The sequence below is a fragment of the Onychostoma macrolepis genome, chromosome 14 (assembly GCF_012432095.1).
Source record: "Onychostoma macrolepis isolate SWU-2019 chromosome 14, ASM1243209v1, whole genome shotgun sequence".
In the NCBI taxonomy this organism is placed as follows: Eukaryota; Metazoa; Chordata; class Actinopteri; order Cypriniformes; family Cyprinidae; genus Onychostoma; species Onychostoma macrolepis.
Window position 1 is genome coordinate 22,574,821 of NC_081168.1, and position 19,860 is coordinate 22,594,680.

At 34.2% G+C, this 19,860-nt stretch overlaps 1 protein-coding gene across 1 annotated transcript; it reads left to right on the plus strand.

Moving 5' to 3' along the window:
- The first annotated feature begins 6,621 nt into the window (after nt 1-6,621).
- Nucleotides 6,622-19,856, plus strand: myoz3a (myozenin 3a). The gene is made up of 6 exons (XM_058798891.1): nt 6,622-6,679; nt 8,416-8,500; nt 10,439-10,596; nt 13,941-14,103; nt 15,797-15,980; nt 18,958-19,856. Exons 2-6 carry the CDS (start codon nt 8,425-8,427, stop codon nt 19,139-19,141), a joined length of 765 nt encoding a protein of 254 aa, XP_058654874.1. The 5' UTR covers nt 6,622-6,679; nt 8,416-8,424; the 3' UTR covers nt 19,142-19,856.
- The last annotated feature ends 4 nt before the right edge of the window (nt 19,857-19,860 follow it).

The following is a 19,860-nucleotide window of genomic DNA, read 5'->3' on the forward strand; positions in this document are numbered from 1 at the left end:
TGGGCCTCCAATTTTCAATATTAAGTGGATCTTTACCTGACTTTGGAATAAGGGTTATTAAACTTTGAGTCATTGTAGGCAGCATTTTCTCAGCCTCCAGTATTTCCTGAAAAACATGTAAAAGGAACACAGAGAGATCATCTTGAAAGGTTTTATAAAATTCAGCGGTTAGAACGGCATTACGCGGTGATTTATTATTTTTCAATTTGAAGCATATTAAAAATGCAAAGTCGGCAACACCAAAGCTCCAAAAGTATCAAAGAAATTTATTTAAAAAAAATGAAGGCTGATGAAGAGCCTGCGTGCTTGAAACATAACACACTATGCAAATTGTTTTAAATAAATCTCTTTGATACTTTTGGAGCTTTGGTGTTGCTGACTTTGCATTTTTAATATGCTTCTACTTGTTTTTTAGTCGAGCATCCATTTGAGATTGATGTGCGTGCTGTTGCTTGCTCTTACTGTTATTTTTCAATTTGGCAATATTTTTATGTATTTCATCTAATGTTATTTCCTTATCACAATTTTTTTTTGAGTCTTCATCAATTACTGTAGAATTTATTTTAATATCATCCAAGAAAGTATATAGTTTTGTATATAGTTTTTTATAACAACTTGTTACAAACTGAGAGATTTCGCTTGAGTCTGATGTAATGTTAGTATCAATACGAAGTCTCTTTAAAGAGGACAATTCAGTATTTCTCTTTCAAATTAAAAAAATATTTTGAGTTAATTTCTCCTTCTTCCAACTATTTACGCCTTGATCTCACAAAAGCTCCTTTAGCTTTATTCTCCAAAATTTGATCCAATTCTAATTGTAATTTAACTAACGTGTCTTTATCTATCGGAGACAAATTATGTTTTCCATATATAAAAGTGATATGTTTAATTATGGAATCCTCCTTAACCCTTCTGGTCTTGGCCATTTCTTTTCCAAACCTGATGGCAAACTTCCTTTCTGAATACTTCATAAATTCCCAGTATTTCCCATACACTTTAGAAGCACTCGCCTTTCTATAAAAATCCTTTATAATATCTTTAACCATTTTTTTTTTATTTGTTCATTTCCAAGAAGCGAGTTATTTAACTTCCAATAATTAAACCCTGATCTTTATCCAACCAAACTATCAAAACTAAACATAACATAAATCATTTTGTGATCAGTAAGAATGGAAGGATTATATCAATTTCCTTACACTGTTCCAGTCTCCACCCAAAATTAAATTAGCATTAGAAAATGTTAACAACATACCTGAAACCTCCTCTTCAAAACTCTGCAACAAAGCTTGATTCTCAGTTTTGTTATTATAACTATAAATGTTTCCTAAAATAACAATCTTATATTCTATTTCAACTACCAAAATTACCCATCTTCCAGATGAGTGTACATTACTTTTAAGTATTTTCCCCTTAAACGTTCCTCTTAAAAACGCAACATCTGCAGAATTGCTGTGTGCATAGGCCAGCCAAATATCGTGTCCCCATTGATTTCTCCAAAATTTGTAGTCAGATTCCAGAGCATGAGTCTCTTGTAAAAAGTAAAAGTCCGCCTTGAATCTCTTAAGATATAAAAAAAAATAGCTTTTAACATATCATGAATACCCCTCACATTATATGAATATAAACATAACGACATTGCACAGACAAAAAGGAAAATCAAGCAGTGAAAAAAGGCACATCAAACACCAAAGAACAACGCAACTAAATGAACAAATAACAAAAAGATCACTAATCCAGTGTGTATTTAAATGAATGTATCAAAAAGATGTGAGACATAATAAATGTAATTTACCTTAGGGTCCAACGCTCTCAAAACCAAAGTGACAGAGGAGCTTTTAAGTGAATATCTCAAATAGAGATAAAATACTTAAACGTGAATTATCATTACACTCGAACCTCTTTCCCATCAATTATTGCTTTAGCTCCCACATAAAAAGCTCTTTTTCCTTCTTTACGTGCAGCATCGATTTGGGGCCACAGTTTGTTCCGAGCCTCCTTGACCTTCATCATCAGATCCTCTCCAAACCGCAGCTTCCTCGATTTCAGATATTACGATCCTCTAGCATTCTTCCAAATGAGATCTCTTGTTGACCTGGCAATGAACCTGATGATAACTGGTCGAGTCTTCTTCGCGTTCTTCCTATCAACCCTGTGGCTGACATTGATGTGCTGTTGACAGGCCTCCTCATTTTCTGGGATGACAAAGCGGCAAATTTGAACCACCTGGGCTTTAACATCCTCGCGTTCCTCCTCAGCCAGTCCATACAGCCTCGAATTCCACCGTCTGTGGTACCTTTCCGTTTCGTTGAGCTTGTCCTCCAGTTCAGTTATCCGTTTCTGATGATCTTCGCCCATTGTTTTCATATTAGAGATGTCTCCCTTTACATCCTTTAACTCCTGAAAGAGATATTCGTGGCCTCTTTCAAAGAGTTAACTCACTCCCGGTTTTCCTTTATTTCTTGATTGAGAGCAGCTGTATTCTGACTCATCTTGTCCACCAATATCTTGACGATATTATCTCGCTCCTCTCCGAGTGTGGGTTCAGATCTGCTTCTCTTAGAGTCCAGAGTACTATAGGTTCAGATTCGGACAAGGGTATGAGAGATGCACCAGTACCATTTTTACGTGCATATGAGTGCATGTCCGTCTGATCAGGGGAATCCTTTACACGCCCAACTGCCGTTTTATCTTTGCTCTTTGCGGGTCTCTTCTCTGCCATTGTGTAGATGAATATGCCAAGTACAAATGAAAACTGGAAGCATAAGACTGTTTCCTCACAATTTCTCACAAAATAGCACTGCACACTGTTAAACAATTAAAGTTATCGCTGTTCATTTGCCGTAAAAGACAGTTACTCTTTAAGCACAGAAAAACGCGCGTGTCTCGGTCGCCATCTTGGCTCCACCTCCGCAGCAGCAGTATGTCTTAAATACTCACAGCACCGTATGGCCATATGCATTGCAGTAGCAAGTTCCTGTACTTGCTTGAAGCAGCAGCAATAATCTACAACTACAGCAATAACCAACGGCAGCAGCATCTAGTCTGCCAAGACCAAATACATTAACAGTCATCACCATTGCAATGCTAAAATTTTCAGAGTTGTCGTGATTAAAATACCTAAATACCTAAAACGAACCTAGATTACGTTAATAAGGTTTTCATTTCTTTTCATTTCAGTTTTTTTAATTTTCAGAACTTTAATTTTTGAACTTTTCATTCATCAAATAATTGAAAATTCAGCTTTGACATCACAGGAATAAACTTTTTTTTATATATATATTCAAAAAGAAAACAGTTATTTAAATTGTAATTTAAAATGACTGACAAATTATTAACTTTTTGAAATATATATTAAATATTTAAAATACTTAAATATTTTACATACACACACACACACACACACACATACACACAAATCATTATTACACACATAAATATATATATATATATATATATATATATATATATAGAATACATATACATATTCATACATACATATAATATACATAGAATCTTATCACAAGAAGAAAATTAAACTTCCTGTTTTGTCTATAATCAATATGATTTGTGTGGGAAATCACAAAGAAAAAAACAGACACAGTTTTGTGGTTTCCTGCCAATTGCACAGAAAGTCTGGGTCAGGTCACACACACACACACAACCACACAGAGAGAGAAAAACAGAAAAAGCATCTGTACATCCCTGTGCCTCTCGATTAAATCTGGCCTGACGAATGGCCTGTGGAAAAACTAATTAGTCATTGTAAAAACGAGTGTTCCAATCTCCACAAAGAAGCGATTTTCCAGCGTCCTCAAGGATTCTTATATAAGGTGATTGTGTACCTGTCGACAGTATGACGGACATCAATCCAAGTATCTTTAGAGAAGTTACAGAAGAAAACTTGCAGCTTAAACATGAAGGCGTCTGTGTGTTTTGTGTTTGCAGTGGTTTGTTGGATCGCAGCGCAGGCAGAGGAGTCGCCAAAGATCCTCACGCTCAGTAAAGTTATGAATGAACTCAACAAGATCAACCAGGGAATGGTAAGTTGACTTCTAAAGATCTACGGATAGGATCTGCACATTATTTTTACACATCTTAAGAGAAATTGACCAATTTTTTATGTTTTTCTTCTGTTCTTCTTCTCCATTTCACTCAGTATTCGGACTGGATGCCATCGATGGTCTAATATGAACACATAATTAGGCTTATTTCATAGTGGTGTCATAGCATGAAAGTTTCTGATTAGTATCCTAGTAGTATCCTCTGATTTGGCAAAACAGTGAGTGTCAGGGTTTCTATTTACAGCGTATCCTTGCAGCGTTGAGCAATATAGCCAGTCACAGACATTTCTGTGTTTTTGCTCAAGTTTGTAAATCCTCTCAAGTGTAGACATGAGGTAAATAAGAAATTTATTGTGCTGTGTAGATAGCTAAATTGATTTTAATGGAAGTTTTTGAGATCACAATGAACTAAGATGAGTGACAGCTTTTTAATGATCATAAAGGGAGTTTACAAATGAGATAGCCTACTGATTTTATACAACAGTTCAATAAAAGTTCATATTAAGTGATTTGCATTTTAGGAACACTGTCTGATTTTACTGTATTTTGTCAACGAAAATAGTTCCAAACAAACTGGAGGTATCATTTCAGTGATTTAAATCATTTAATATTTCTGTATTTACAGCTTTATGTTTAATCCCATAACTGTAACAAGTATGCTCTGTTTAGGTTTCAATTTCATTGTATTCAGTTCCTGTTTTGTCTGCCTTAGTTATCTACTTATTTCTCCTTTCTTTCTCTGTTTTCCCACCACTAGTTTCAAGGAGAAACCTTGAGGGCAATGTGCAGCTGCTGCGATGACTTCACCTTGATGGAGTGTTTTAGGTGTGGGCTGGATCCCTGTTGGACCCTGGAAAAGTTCATCAATTTTGCACTATGGGTAGATGGAGAGCTCACTCTTGCCGTGATGAACGAGCCAGAGACTGAGAAGTGGACAGAGCCAAGAATTTCCCCAGGGCATGAGCTCCACTGTGAGTTTGACCAGGTGTGCGAGCCGGTCCTAATATCTGTGGCAGTGGTGGTATTAGTGGAGCTCAATACTGACGAGCGGCTGATTGACTGGGAAAAGGAGGTAGTGCTTCCCACCTTGCCTGCCACCATTGGCTCTAGTCTCCAGCACTGCTCCTACCCCTCGTCCTCCTCCGGTGCCCCTGCCCTCCCTCCTCAGTTGGACTTTTATCCAAGTTGATCCGCATTCTTGGGGGTGGGGTGTGCTTTAAAAAGTATGCTGTGTTTTGGTTTCATTTTCACTGTATTCAGTTCCTGTTTTGTGTGGCTTATGCTCAGTATATATTGTACAATTTTGGGCTGTCCCAGATGAATAATGACCAGTGTCAAAAAATCACTGGGATTTCTTTGGTTGTGGCTCCTAAACAGTGGTCCTGCTACGTCATACTGTTTATTTACCTGTTTGGATTCAGTTCATTATCTTGATGTTCCTCCATTTCTGATCTTCCTTTGTCTGGTATTGTTTGTGCCTAGCACACTGTTTTGTTTCTGTTTATCTGTGGATTTACCTGAAATTATTTAATAAATACTTTTATTCAGGAAACCTTTTAGTTTAGCATCCTCCTTTTTTCTTTTTCAAACACTAAATGTGACAATAACTTTGCAACAGTCTATAAATATGCCTAAATGCCACTTTTGTGTTCTGTGCCACCTCTGTAATAATTTTAATTTTGAATTTCATTTTATTGGTAACTTATTCTTCCTGATTGTGACTCATTCAGGTTAACAGGTTTAATAGGTTTCTGTTAGAATATAAAACATTTGAACAAAAGTATTAATAAATAATAGAAAAGAGAAAATTATTTTATTTTATATTGTAATAATATTTTACAATATTGCTGTATTTCTGATTAAACAAATGCAGCTTTGGTGAGCAAAAAGGACTTTTAAAAAAGCATAAAAAATAAAAAACATTGTAAAATACCTTACAGATTCCAAACTTCTGAATGGTAATTCACATGGTAATTAATGTGACATTTATTTAAACCTCATTACAGAAAAAGCAACCATATAGAAAAGAGAAAATCTTACTTCTTTTATACCTCAATTGAGTCCCACAGAAATCAACAAGATTAAATGCAGAACAGATTGGAAAAAGACATTTCAAAAATGATCTTAAGCTCTCAAATTGTGCTCGGATCAAACATCACAGATCTCAATATGAATTCAATAGTTCTCAGATCCTTCAAACTCTCCCGACACTAAATGATCTGAGCCTTTAGCGCTGCATTTAAGCTCAGTTCAAAGGTGAAGGTCCAGCTGTGACCCTGACAGTGAGGCTATAACATGAATCATATAGATGGAGCTTAACCAGGACTGAGCAACGATCTCCAATGACAACAAACACAAATACACACAGACATACAACATACAGACCAGTCCGCACGCAAAACTGGCATCAGGTTTTTATAATGGGGGTCAGCAGGGGTGCGTCAGGGACTAAATGCTTTGCCCCTTTTAGCTCCTGTCGTTTGGCTAAATTAGCAGCGATGATGTCATCGGGCAGGGGCTGAGATGAGTCTATAGAAACCAGCTTCATTCTGCTGCGCTCTCACACTCACACAGATCAGCCAACACACCGCACATCATCTTCTCCAGCACACACTCAGGTAAGCCAGAAACTCGCTCGTCTGGGTACGAAGGATGTGTGTGTGTGTGTCTGGTCATGTAATCCGCACAGCAGCTGTGTAAATGCAGTGTGTCCAATCAGATGTAATCTGTCAAATTTGAACTTTTAGCATGACAAAATGCTTCCTGTAGCTTCAATGAAGAGCAGCTAAACTAAGCCAATAAATTTAGTGGATTAAAAAAAATAAATAAACTGAACATTTTAATTAAAATTGCTCCAATGAAAAAACAGCACACAGTAACTCCAGTCAAAAGATTCCGTCATAAAGCATTAATTAAGTAATTTCACACAGAGTATAGTATTATCAAAAATTAACTTTGATTAGAGACCAAAATTTACTTTCTAGAGTTGACTTTTATGGGCATTTTTTTTACCATATAAAATACCCTGCATGTCATCTTTTAATGTCAAATAATAATTCAATATCAGTTATCATATATACTGTTACCTATTAAATCAACATGTAAGTCATATTTTATGCAGTACTATAATTTAATTGATATTAATTAAATCAAATGTATTATTTTTAATAATAATAATACATTTATTTTATTATTACAATAAATTATTTGGTCACACTTTATATTAGGTGGCCTTAACTACTATGTACTTACATCAAAAAATAAGTACAATGTACTTTTTGTGTTCATGTTGTATTGCAAAACACTTTTGCTGCTATTGAGGTGGGATCCGGGTAAGGTTAGGGGCACGTTTGGTGGTATGGGTAGGTTTAAGGGTGGGTTAAGGTGTAAGGGATGGGTCAACAGTGTAATTATAAATTTAATTACAGAAATTAATTACAGATGTAATTACATATAGATATTTTTAAACATATAAGTACAATGTAAAAACATGTATGTGCACAATAAGTGCGTTGTATCAAATTATTAATTGAAATGTAAGTACATAGTAGTTAAGGCCACCTAATATAAAGTGGGACCAATTATTTTATATTAATGTTTAATATTTTATCAAAATAATATTTTTTAAAAATATTGTTAAAAATACACTGTATGTTATTATTTTATGCAAAAATAATACACTGTATATTATTTTATGCAAAAAAATACACTGAATGTTATTATTTTGTGCAATTCAACTCAATATTCAACTAGTAGAATATATTTTTTTAAATATATAATTAAAATGAAATTTAAAATAAATACATTTAAATGTTACAATTACAATACACGGGAATTCATTACAAAACATTACTAGTACAAAACTAATTAAAATCTTCAAACTCTCCCGACACTAAATGATCTGAGCCTTTAGCGCTGCATTTAAGCTCAGTTCAAAGGTGAAGGTCCAGCTGTGAGGCTATAACATGAATCATATAGATGGAGCTTAACCAGGACTGAGCAACGATCTCCAATGACAACAAACACAAATACACACAGACATACAACATACAGACCAGTCCGCACGCAAAACTGGCATCAGGTTTTTATAATGGGGGTCAGCAGGGGTGCGTCAGGGACTAAATGGGAATTCATTACAAAACTACTTTTACTAGTACAAAACTAAAGCAGATATTAATTTTTAAAAATCTAAAAATATTATTATTAATAATAATAATATCAATAGTATTAATAAAATAATAATTACATAATAGCTTAAATATTAAATATAAAAACTATTATTATTATTATTATTATTATTATTATTATTATTATAAGCAGGATATGAATTACTTGTGTTGTGATGTGTGTTCAGACCGAGAGGATGCAGACGGCACAACGTAGTCTCACCAAACAGAGACAGCAGCAGGCCATGATCCTGAGCAGAGAGGCAAAGGGAGGTAAGACACACACACACACACACACACACACACACACTAGTTGCCATGTTTTCTGGGGACATTCCATAGACGTAATGATTATTGTATAAATTATGTTAGACATAATGACGTAACTGTTTTTCCAGTTACCCCTCACAGAAATCTTTTTTCAAAATAAAAAAACTTCATTTAGTATGATTTATAAGCTGTTTTCCTCATGACGACCGAGAAAAAAAAATGTCGCCACAAGGTCAAAATTTAGTGGTCTTATACTATCTTTGTGGGGACATTTGGTTACTCTAATGTAGGGAATATCAGACTCACACACACTACAAAAACACTTAGATGAAGCCCTATAGAAGCAAAAAACACACACATTCTTACAAAATGACATATCATGCCAAAAAATAATCAGAGCAATCGTATGGTGATTGCGGATGGACTTCAGACTTGTAAGGACTCGTATGAGAGACGGTGCAGTTGATTGACAGGAGCAGAACAGATCAAAGCAGATTCTTCCTCAGTCACTTGAGTGATTTAAACCGAGGGAAATCTCCACATCTAACATTCCTGAAACTATCCCAACGCCTCAGTGTGTTTGTTTGCGATTTTCCGTTGACGTAAGCCACAGCGTGTCCATCCGATCTGGCATCATGGCAACTCCAGCTCAGCTGAATCTGACTCTAGAGAAGGAATTTTATAAGAATAAGCCACGGGCCGCTGCTAGCATGAGCCCTGGCAGGAATGCCCTCACTGAAAATGCCACTTTGGGGCGAGTCCATTTCTCCAAGGGTTCCACATTACTGCAGTCTAATAATAATCATCAGTTACCCATATAACACAACAAACACGACAGCAGCGGTGACAGAAGAACCCGAGAGCAATGACAATGCAAGAGATCAGATCAGTCAAAAAAAGAGCGGCCCTAAAAAAGCATTTGGACAGTAAAGCCCCACTTAGAAATGTCACTAAAAAAAATATCAGTCTAGACCTTTAATCATGAGGCATGAGACGCCGCCACCAAATTACATCATCATAATGCACTTTACACTACCGTGCAATTTTGGGATTGGTAAGATGTTTTTCGTCTTTCTGAAAGAAGCTCACCTGCATTTGTTTAATCAAATTTTTTTGAATACATTTTAAAACGTGATTTATTCTTGTGACACAAAACTATATTTTCTGGAGACATTACTCCAGCAGGGATATTATAATTAACTAAAACTAAAACCACTGAAAAAATGTTGTTACTTGAAATAAAAATTAATTTGAAAAAACTATAAAATAACAAAAAAAAAAAGATAAAAGCACAACAAAATAACTAAGACTTTACAATTAACATGCAAGCAGAAAATATATCAAATCTAACGCAAAACTATAATAGTATCTCAGTGACACTAAAATAACACTTACAGCGAGTTTTATAGAATTTTTATTTATCATAGTTTTTTTCTTTTTTATACCCTATAAAATGTATAATGTGTCATCCATTTTAATGGCAAATACTTCACAATAATCGGTTCATTAATACAAATTCTCAAAGCCTGAAGTAATATTTAATCAGGGCGTTTCTGGGGCTTCTTGTCATTTTCTGTGGTTATTTGTCTGCGGTTTCCTCTTAAATTCTCTACAAGCACCATTTTGTTTCTTCAGAAAGCATTCTAATATGATGATTCACTGCTCAAGAAACATTTGTTCTTATTATCAATGTTAAAAACATCTTATTTTGTTGAAACTGCGATACATTGGATACTTTAATGCATAATTTCTTTGAAAATAAAAAAAATCCTATTGACCCCAAAGTTGAATGCATATGTATTAATCATTCAGTACCATGGTAAAAACTGTTCCAAAAACAAAAACTCTGATGAAAATTATGTCCATACTGTAAAACACTTGACAACGATCAAGGATGAATGACACTAATGTCCACTAAAGCGAGCGTGTGTGTGTGAGAAGGTCTGAACCTTGGGAAGAAGATCAGCATTCCTAGGGATGTGATGATGGAGGAGCTGAACCTGAACACCAACAGAGGATCCATCATGTTCCAGGAGCGCCAGAGGAGAGTGGAGAGATTCACGCTGGAGAACTCAGCAAACGCTCCCTCCGTCTTATACGTAAGACACCCTGTTTTAAGACACACAATACATCCATGCAATTTTGGGGAGAAAAATTCAAATAAAATATATACAACCCGTTTTTTTTATTTGAATAAAATGAAAACTAAAAGAATTTCAAATCACATGAGCCAATATTTTATTCACAACAGAACATAGATAACATAACAAATGTTTAAACTGAGAAATTTTACAATTTTATGCACAAAATGCACAGGTCTCAAAATAGTTGGGACAGGGGCATGTTTACCGTGGTGTAGCATCTCCTCTTCTTTTCAAAACAGTTTGAAGACGTCTGGGCATCGAGGTTATGAGTTTCTGGAGTTTTGGTGTTGGAATTTGGTCCCATTCTTGCCTGATATAGGTTTCCAGCTGCTGAAGAGTTTGTGGTCGTCTTTGACGTATTTGTCGTTTAATGATGCACCAAATGTTCTCTATAGGTGAAAGATCTGGACTGCAGGCAGGCAGGCCAATTCAGCACCCGGACTCTTCTACTACGAAGCCATGCTGTTGTAATAGCTGCAGTATGTGATTTTGCATTGTCTTGCTGAAATACACGTCGTCTGGAGGGGAGCATATGTTGCTCTAAAACCTTTATGTACCTTTCAGCATTCATAGTGCCTTCCAAAACATGCAAGCTGCCCATACCGTATGCACTTATGTACCCCCATACCATCAGAGATGCTGGCTTTTGAACTGAATGCTGACAACACGCTGCAAAGTCTCCCTCCTCTTTAGCCCAGAGGACACAGCGTCTGTGATTTCCAACAAGAATGTCAAATTTGGACTCATCTGACCATAGAACACTTTTTTACAGAACAATCCATTTTAAATGAGCCTTGGCCCACAGGACACGACAGGATAGAGCATGATAGAGCTTTATTTGGCATCTGCAGATGGCACAGCGGATTGTGTTTACCGACAGTGGTTTCTGGAAGTATTCCTGGGCCCATTTAGTAATGTCGATGACAGAATTATGCTGATGAGTGATGCAGTGTCGTCTGAGGGCCCGAAGACCACGGGCATCCAGCAAAGGTCTTCGGCCTTGTCCCTTACGCACAGAGATTTCTCCAGTTTCGCTGAATCTTTTGATGATGTTATGCACTTGAGGTGGGGGTGTGCGATATATATCGTCTGCGATAGCATCGTAATTGTTGTTTTAACGATGTGCAATTTGACATTATTGAGTATTTTGCATACTCAATAATGTCATTTATTGAGTTTGATCTTTCACTGCATGATTCAGTATAAAAAAATGCATTTAGAATGATCACAAAATTCAAGATATGGAGACAGAAAATGTATATATTTATATCATTTCATATAGTTCTATCAATATCACGGAAAAAGTGCCATGTTTTTCTCCAAAAATTACCATGATTACAAATGTAATACTGATTTTTTTTTTTTTTTTTACAACAGTTAAACAATAAATTACAAAATAAAATACAAAACAATAAATTAATTAAGAGACTTACGTTTTAGACACAATATTGCCTGTTTTTGCTCTATTTCCACAACAAAAATAATTCCAAACACAGCCACAGCAATGTTTTGCGTCTCTGAGCAATGACGGTGAATCAACCGTTTAAATGATTCGGTTCAATCGTAATGACTCACTTATTAACAGTGACTTGCTGCCACCTGCTGGCGGTTGTAATTTCACATTTATAGTTCCTTTTTATTATTTAAATAATTTCAAATATCAGTACTCAACGTTTTATGTTTAATATATCAAAACATGATTTATGCATTTGTAATTGCAGGTTAAATGCATTCATGTCCTGCATTAAACAGTGTGTAAATACATCTAAATGCCACTTCAGATGCAGCTACTTCTGTTTTCTCTGCATTGCAAAGATGAATTTTATTGATACTGATTTTCATTTTCTTGGTAACAGCCCAAATGTCTTATTATTCTAATTAACTGTCAGAATATAATTTGACTCAAAAAATAATGCACACTTTTAGAAAAATGGCTTTATAAAGGGAAAAATCCCCATAACAGGTAAAAATCAATTTAAACTTATTGGAAAAGATAAATTTCTATCAGTGTGAACTGACCACCACACATAAGAAGAATATAAAAACGTTAGGAGTCAGCTGTCCAAGGTGGTCCTTAAGATACAAGCACAATAACACACTCAGCAAAATATCGTCATCGATAAAATCCAAGAAAATATCGAGATATTATTTTTTGTCAATATCGCACACCCCTACGTTGAGGAACATTGTTTTTTAAGTATTCCACAATCTTTCACAGATTGGAGAGCCTCTGCCCATCTTTACTTCTGAGAGACTCTGCCTCTCTAAGACATTCATTTTATAGCTAATCATGTTACAGACCTGATGTCAATTTTTTTGAGACCTGTAGCAGGCATCAAATTTGAAATGAGCTCATTTAGTTGATAAAAGTGTAACATTTCTCCGTTTAAACATTTGTTATGTTCTCTATGCTCTATTGTGAATAAAATCTTGGCTCATGTGATTTGAAAGTTTTTAGTTTTCATTTTATTCAAATTAATTTATAGCTAGTGGACAAGAGCAACATTTTTCATTTTATTGTTTAAAAAAAGTATTAAAATAACTAAAACTAAATCAACTAAAACTTAATAAAAACTATATAGAACCACACACACAAATGCATGTGTGTGATAAAAACAATGATAAAAACAAATAAACAACAAAATTACTAAAACTTTAACTAAAATATAACAAAAATAAAATTAAATATAATAATAACAATACATAAAAATAAAATCTATTTCAAAATATTAATAAAAACTCTAATATTACATTAAAATCAATGATAGTAAAATAACTCTTGAATACTTAGGCTAATCATATCTATGAACAAAATAATAAAAAAGAAACTCACAGATTCATATATACACACTGTAAAAAGTGAAAGTTGACTTAACTTAAAAAAAAAAAACTGAGGAAACCCGTTGCCTTAAAATTTTTAAGTAAATCATAATTTAAAAAATAAGTTAATTGAATTGTCAAGTTCACTTAACTTTTTTTAATTATGTACTTAATAATTTTAAGGCAACGGGTTTCCTCAATTTTTTTAAGTTAAGTCAACTTTCACTTTTTACAGTGTAGCAAATATAAGGTCATGTGACGGATATGCCCAGAATATCACCTGGATTTACTGCAGGAATCCATTTGACGAGGTAATGAAACCCATCTCACATTCTCCTGCTGGGCATTCTTTATGTCAAACACTCCCAACTGCAATGCTACAGATTAGAAAAGACAGATGTGGCTTCAGGTTAAAGGTCAAGCATTCATGCTTTACAAGACACTGTATAAACTGCTCTGTCCTAAACGTCTTCCATCAGAACAACATGGAACAGAACCAGAACCAGAACCAGAACCACATGATGACAGACATGCAGGGAGGGAAAGAAAACCTGCTGTATCCAGTGGCCGGTAAACACAGCCTCGTCACCACCCTCAAGAACACAGTGGCCAAGAAAGGAAGCCCAAACATCCTGGCACCAGGTACACACACTCTTCTGATTATTAATTACCCAATACACCACTTTTATTGTCATTTCTAACATATGGGTTTCATTATATCATATAGATTAGTGACTTGAGCAAACCTGAAATCCAAAGTAGCCTCTGAAATTGGATATAGTACCAATACGCTGCCACCTAGCAACCATTTAGAATATCCTAGCAATTGCATAGCAGTGGACCAAAAAGATACTCTGAACACCAGAGCAACTGCTTAGTAAATCCCTGGTAACCACCCACAATACCTTAGAAACATGACAGTGAGTTTTGCAAAAACAAGCACAGCTTTTTTTTTATAAATCAACATTTTATAAAAAGACATAAAAATCTAATTTACATTTATAATAACTTCCATTTATAATATATTCCATATCTAACTTTAAATTGTCTTAGTAAGATTAATAATTTGTTTTAATAATCTTGACCCAAAAACTTGCACTGTAAAAATGACTTTAATGTAGTTTTATTTATTTATTTTTTATTACTATTTTATATGTCTTCCAGTAAAATATCTAAAAATCTTAGATAAATGTCCTCGTTGAGAACAGTGTTGTTATTGATAACTACCAATATCAAAAACTATTACATATTAAATATATACTATACAAACATTAAAACTTTTAAAAATTGTTTTGGTAATTCAAATAAAGTGTAAATAAAAATCAAATCAAATCAAATATTAATATTAGATGAAAATTTTATACAAAAATTAGAACAAAAACGAACATAAAAACTGAAATAAGATGAAATTAAAGTACAAACATTATTAAAACTGAGATAAATTAAAGCTATACATTAAAATATATTTAAAAAATAATAATACAAATAAATGACAAAAGAACATAACAAAATGACTAAACAAAAAATTAATTCAAACTGCAAATATAAAAATAAAAAGCTAATTCAATTACTTAAATACTGTATTTATTAAAGTAAATATATTAAATACTGTATGTATGTATGTATATATATATATATATATATATATATATATATATATATATATATAGGTAATACTTAAATACATAATCCATGACAATTCTATCTTTAATATAAACTAGCCTATTACAATAACGAAAAATATGAAAATACTTTAATATGTAGCCTATTTATTAACATATATATAATTAAAACTAACAAAATAATTTACGAATATTAAATATATCAAAATATTTAAAAAAATATATATATAATAATAATAATAATTGGTCCTCTTTAATATCTTGAGTATTGATACATTTATCTTGCTTCAATAATTTTTAGATATTTTAACTGGCCAACAGACGAAACTGATCGTTCAGAAAATGATTTTTGCGGTGCATAGAAACACATAAGTGTATTTCTGAATATGAGGAGCATGCTTGTATGTATTTCTGACGTCTTTGAGAGCAGCTTCGCTCTTCACTCATCTGATGAACTGTAATCATTAGCTCGTTGCTGTGCTTAATTAACTCCGTCTAATGTTCTTCCTCCGTCTGTGGAGCCCTTAATAAACATCCATCTCCTGTTTCCATCTCCATATCTGCCCGTGGCCCCTGAAGGGACCGGTCTGGATGCGCGCTCCTGGGCGAGCTCTATGAGCTAAACACCGTAGCATGCTAGAATGCGCTTCAGGACAGCAAAGCTTCCTCTATAATTGGCCTGTGAATCACCAAGCACCATCCTGTCCTTATAGGCTACTCTGGACCGCTTAGAGAGATCCCTCGAGAGAAATTCAACGCCACAGTGATCCCGAAGTCTTATTGTTCACCGTGGCAGGAAGCCCTGGGAGAAAATGAAGAGCTTGTGTCTTCACTCAACTCTCAGATAGCGGAGCTGCCACAGAAACTCCCGCCAGCGAACTACAGGTGCTTTAACAGGTAAGATAGTACCTTTCAGGGAAAGTCTGTTCACTCGGCGGCCATATTTGAAACGGCAAAATTCTGAAATCATAGAAAAACCAACTTACACACTTCCTTTTGAATTCCATTCACACATTTGGCATATCTAAAGTCTTTGATTAAACTACAATAATAACACAAAAAATGAGATTAGGTCGCGTTTGATACACTGAAAAGACTCACAATTTTAGTCCGTCACAACAAATAACAATTCTGTGAAAAAATATAGTGCAGCTCATGACATGGACTTCAACACTGTTGTTCAAAAGTTTATGGTCGGCAATATTTTGCATTATAAAGTCTCCTCATTTCAACATTTACTCTGCTTACACAGTCCATGTAAAAGCATGCTGCTGATTGTTAATTGTGTCAAACTTATTTAAAGTTGTTGTTAAAGATTACATATTATATATTATATATAAACATTCAAATAAAATAGCCTCATTGTAGTTCTTGAAACTGATCAGTGCAAATTCTGCATTCTAATATAGTTTAATTGAAGTTTAATTTAATTACATATAATTTGTTAGTCAAATATTCTACTGATTTCCGTTTGTGAAAAACTAAATTGTTCAAATGAACTGTTCAATATTTAGGCATTTGTTTTTGGCATGTCCAACTCAAACATTCAATTAAGTGATATTCAGATGCTTTATTAAGGTAGTATTTTCATACATTTGTGATATTTACAAAACAACCAAATTATTTTAATGGAGACTGCAATTTGGCCTATTTGATGGAAAATACAGTTAAAAACAGTAATATTGTACAATATTATAATCCAACCTGAATTTTCAGCATCATTACACCAGTCTTCAGTGTCACATGAAATAGTTCTCACGATTATCAACTGAGGTTCTTTCGAAAGATGCCCATGACCTTTAATGCATGACAAATACAGATGACTTGCAAATGAGTTCTTCTTCAAAAGCAGTTATGTCAACCTTGTACAGGTTTTTAGCCGAACTGGTGCAAAAGACTGCTGAAAGTTACATAGCTCCAGCTAAATGTCTTTTAAATCATTACATGTAAAAAGATTGCAATGGGTAGCCTAATTCTTTTCAGTCAGTTCCTGTTATTTTTATAATACACATCAGATGGTCAATGAACAGATTATGAGCGTGCCCTCTGACTCTAACTATTAACTACCCCTAAAATGGAAGGAAAATTAGAGGTTAAGAATTTTTTCACAACCCTAACACACTAAATTACAAAATAAATAATGCAAGCCAGATGCAACCTTGTTTCGCACCAGTTTAAGTGCCATGGCTCAGATAACCAACTTTATTTTGCAAATGACATTGTTAGTAATTCAACAAACTGCAACATTCGGGAGTCTTCAAAGTCGCAATCCAATTAAAATCCTTCATTATGACTGCTGAAACAAAACCGAAGGAGTTGCATCAAACGGTTCATCGATGCATCACAATAACGTGACACACTATACCGCGGCCCATGTAGGGATTCCCCTGGAACAGCTTCTTTATTTGGGAGGGATTAAGTCTTCATTCTCTGCGGTACCAGAAAACCGAGGTAAAACATGATATGAGAAACGGCCTTGAGGGTCACCAAGAGGTTTTGGCACATTAGCTTTGTGCGTACTGATGGTGTGCCTTAAATAGACCCAACAAGACTAATCCACACTATCAAATTATGAAGTCCACTTAAGAGAGCTGCGATGTTTCCACTGCGCCTTCCCATTTGAAACGGGATCCGCAGAGGAGCGAATGACTGAGGAACTATTTAAACACACCGCCGGCTTCTCCTGTCACGAATTTCAGAGCCTCAAGACACACTGCGTACACAGAAGATCAGGTTTCTCAGATACAAACTAAAATTGCGTCACCATGTGGAGTCAGATCCAGAAGCAAGAATATCTTGAGGCTGCAGGACTGGGTCCATCAAGTGACTTGTGGTTTTGAAACTGAACAAAATGCAATTTTATTCCAGATGAATTGTTGGTGTTTCACACCAAGTTCTCACTGAATCAGGGTTATTATCATTAACTAATATGATTAATTATCATATTAATATGATTAAAAAATTTTTATTAATTAGAATAAAGCTGGAATAATAAGCTAAAAAAAAATAAGTTTAGGTTGAAGCATTAAAATTAATAATTTTAATAAAAATAACTGTAAATAAAACCTGAAATTTAACTAAAACTGAAATACAAATAAATTAAACCTAAATATTAATATATATATATATATATATATATATATATATTTTTTTTTTTTTTTTTTTTAAACAATAAAATGAGAAGAGCACATAACAAAATAATTGAAAATGAAAATATAAATATTATATGAAAATGTAAACTAAATAAAAACATTAAAAGGTTGCCTTGGAAACGAGCTAAAATGTGTTTAAGGTGAAAAATTAAAATTACTACTAGTAAATAAAATCTAAAATTGAACTAAAACTGAAGTAAAAATGAATGAAACCTAAATAGTAATATAAAAAGAAAACACACATAAACATGCCAAAATCACATAAAATGAGTAAAAAAAATTAAATAAATAAAACCTACAATTAAATTAACAACTGAAAATATAAAAAAAAAAAGGAAATTACAATAATAATAAATTTTATAAATTCATAAAATATTTAAAGGTTGCCTTGAGCTGAAATGTGTTTAAGTTGAAGTATTAAAATTACTACTTGTAAATAAAAACTAAAATTTAACTAAAACTGAAGTAAAAATAAATGAAACCTAAATGGTAACATAAAAAAAAGAAAACACACAAAAAAGACAAAAGCACATACAATTACTAAAAATTTAAACTAAAATGAAAACTGTAAATATAAAAATATAAATGAAAACTATAATCAAAATAATAAATGTAATATTACAACAACACTGCATTGAATACTGCAACATGATGGAGGTGAATGGGTTGTGAGAGCACTTGTGGATTCAGTTCAACTCTTCTTCATGTGGTTTTTGTTTTAGAGCTGCAGTGCCATTTGGAGGTCCTGTGCGCAGTCAGAGGGTGATTCCTGTTATTGGCTTCGAAGCTCTGGAGACTCCAAATCTTTCTGGCATGACCTTGGCCACCATGTCCAAACGACGCAACTTCAACAGAGCCCCGCGGGGATGGGGCATCGGATACTCACCCGAGTCAAATGACCTGTGAGCTCGGCATTGATCCACACCTGCAACATTAGAGGAAAAGACTGTCGCGCCGTAAAGACCTGCGCTTTGCACTTTCAGGCCGTCCCATTATGTTCCCTGCAGGTGAAAGGCCAGAGGAGAGCAGCTAGAAAATTAAACATCAGGATGAGGAGATGGTTTTGGCTCAGTGCTGGATGAAGGAAGTCTTGGTTGCTCTCCTAAACCGTTAAAGGAATAGTTCAGCCAAAAATGACAGTTTGCTGAAAGTTTTATCCATTCAAAGATGTAGATGAATTTGTTAATTCATGGGTACAGAGTTGGAGAAATGTAGCATTACATCACTTGCTCACTAATGTATCCTCTGCAGTGAATGGGTGCCGTCAGAATGAGAGTCCAAACAGCTGATAAAATGTTCAGCAAATTGTCTCTTTGGATGAACTATTCCTTTAACACAGCTATACAATAAGAACTCTTATAATTATTCATAATAGCCTTTGGCATTTCATAATTGTAGACATGCGATATGCGGTGTTCACGGTAGTGTTTCAAGTGTGCAGCAGGGGCCCCTAAAATGTATTTAGACACTTTAAGCACATGGAAAATATGCGTTTGATATTGCATTAGATGACTAAACATCAAAAATCTATTGTTTTCACACTGAACTCTTTTTTTGTCAAATGTTTTTCTTGTAAAATGTGTTTGTGCATCTTTCTTAAAATAAAAAGCACTTGCTTTGATATG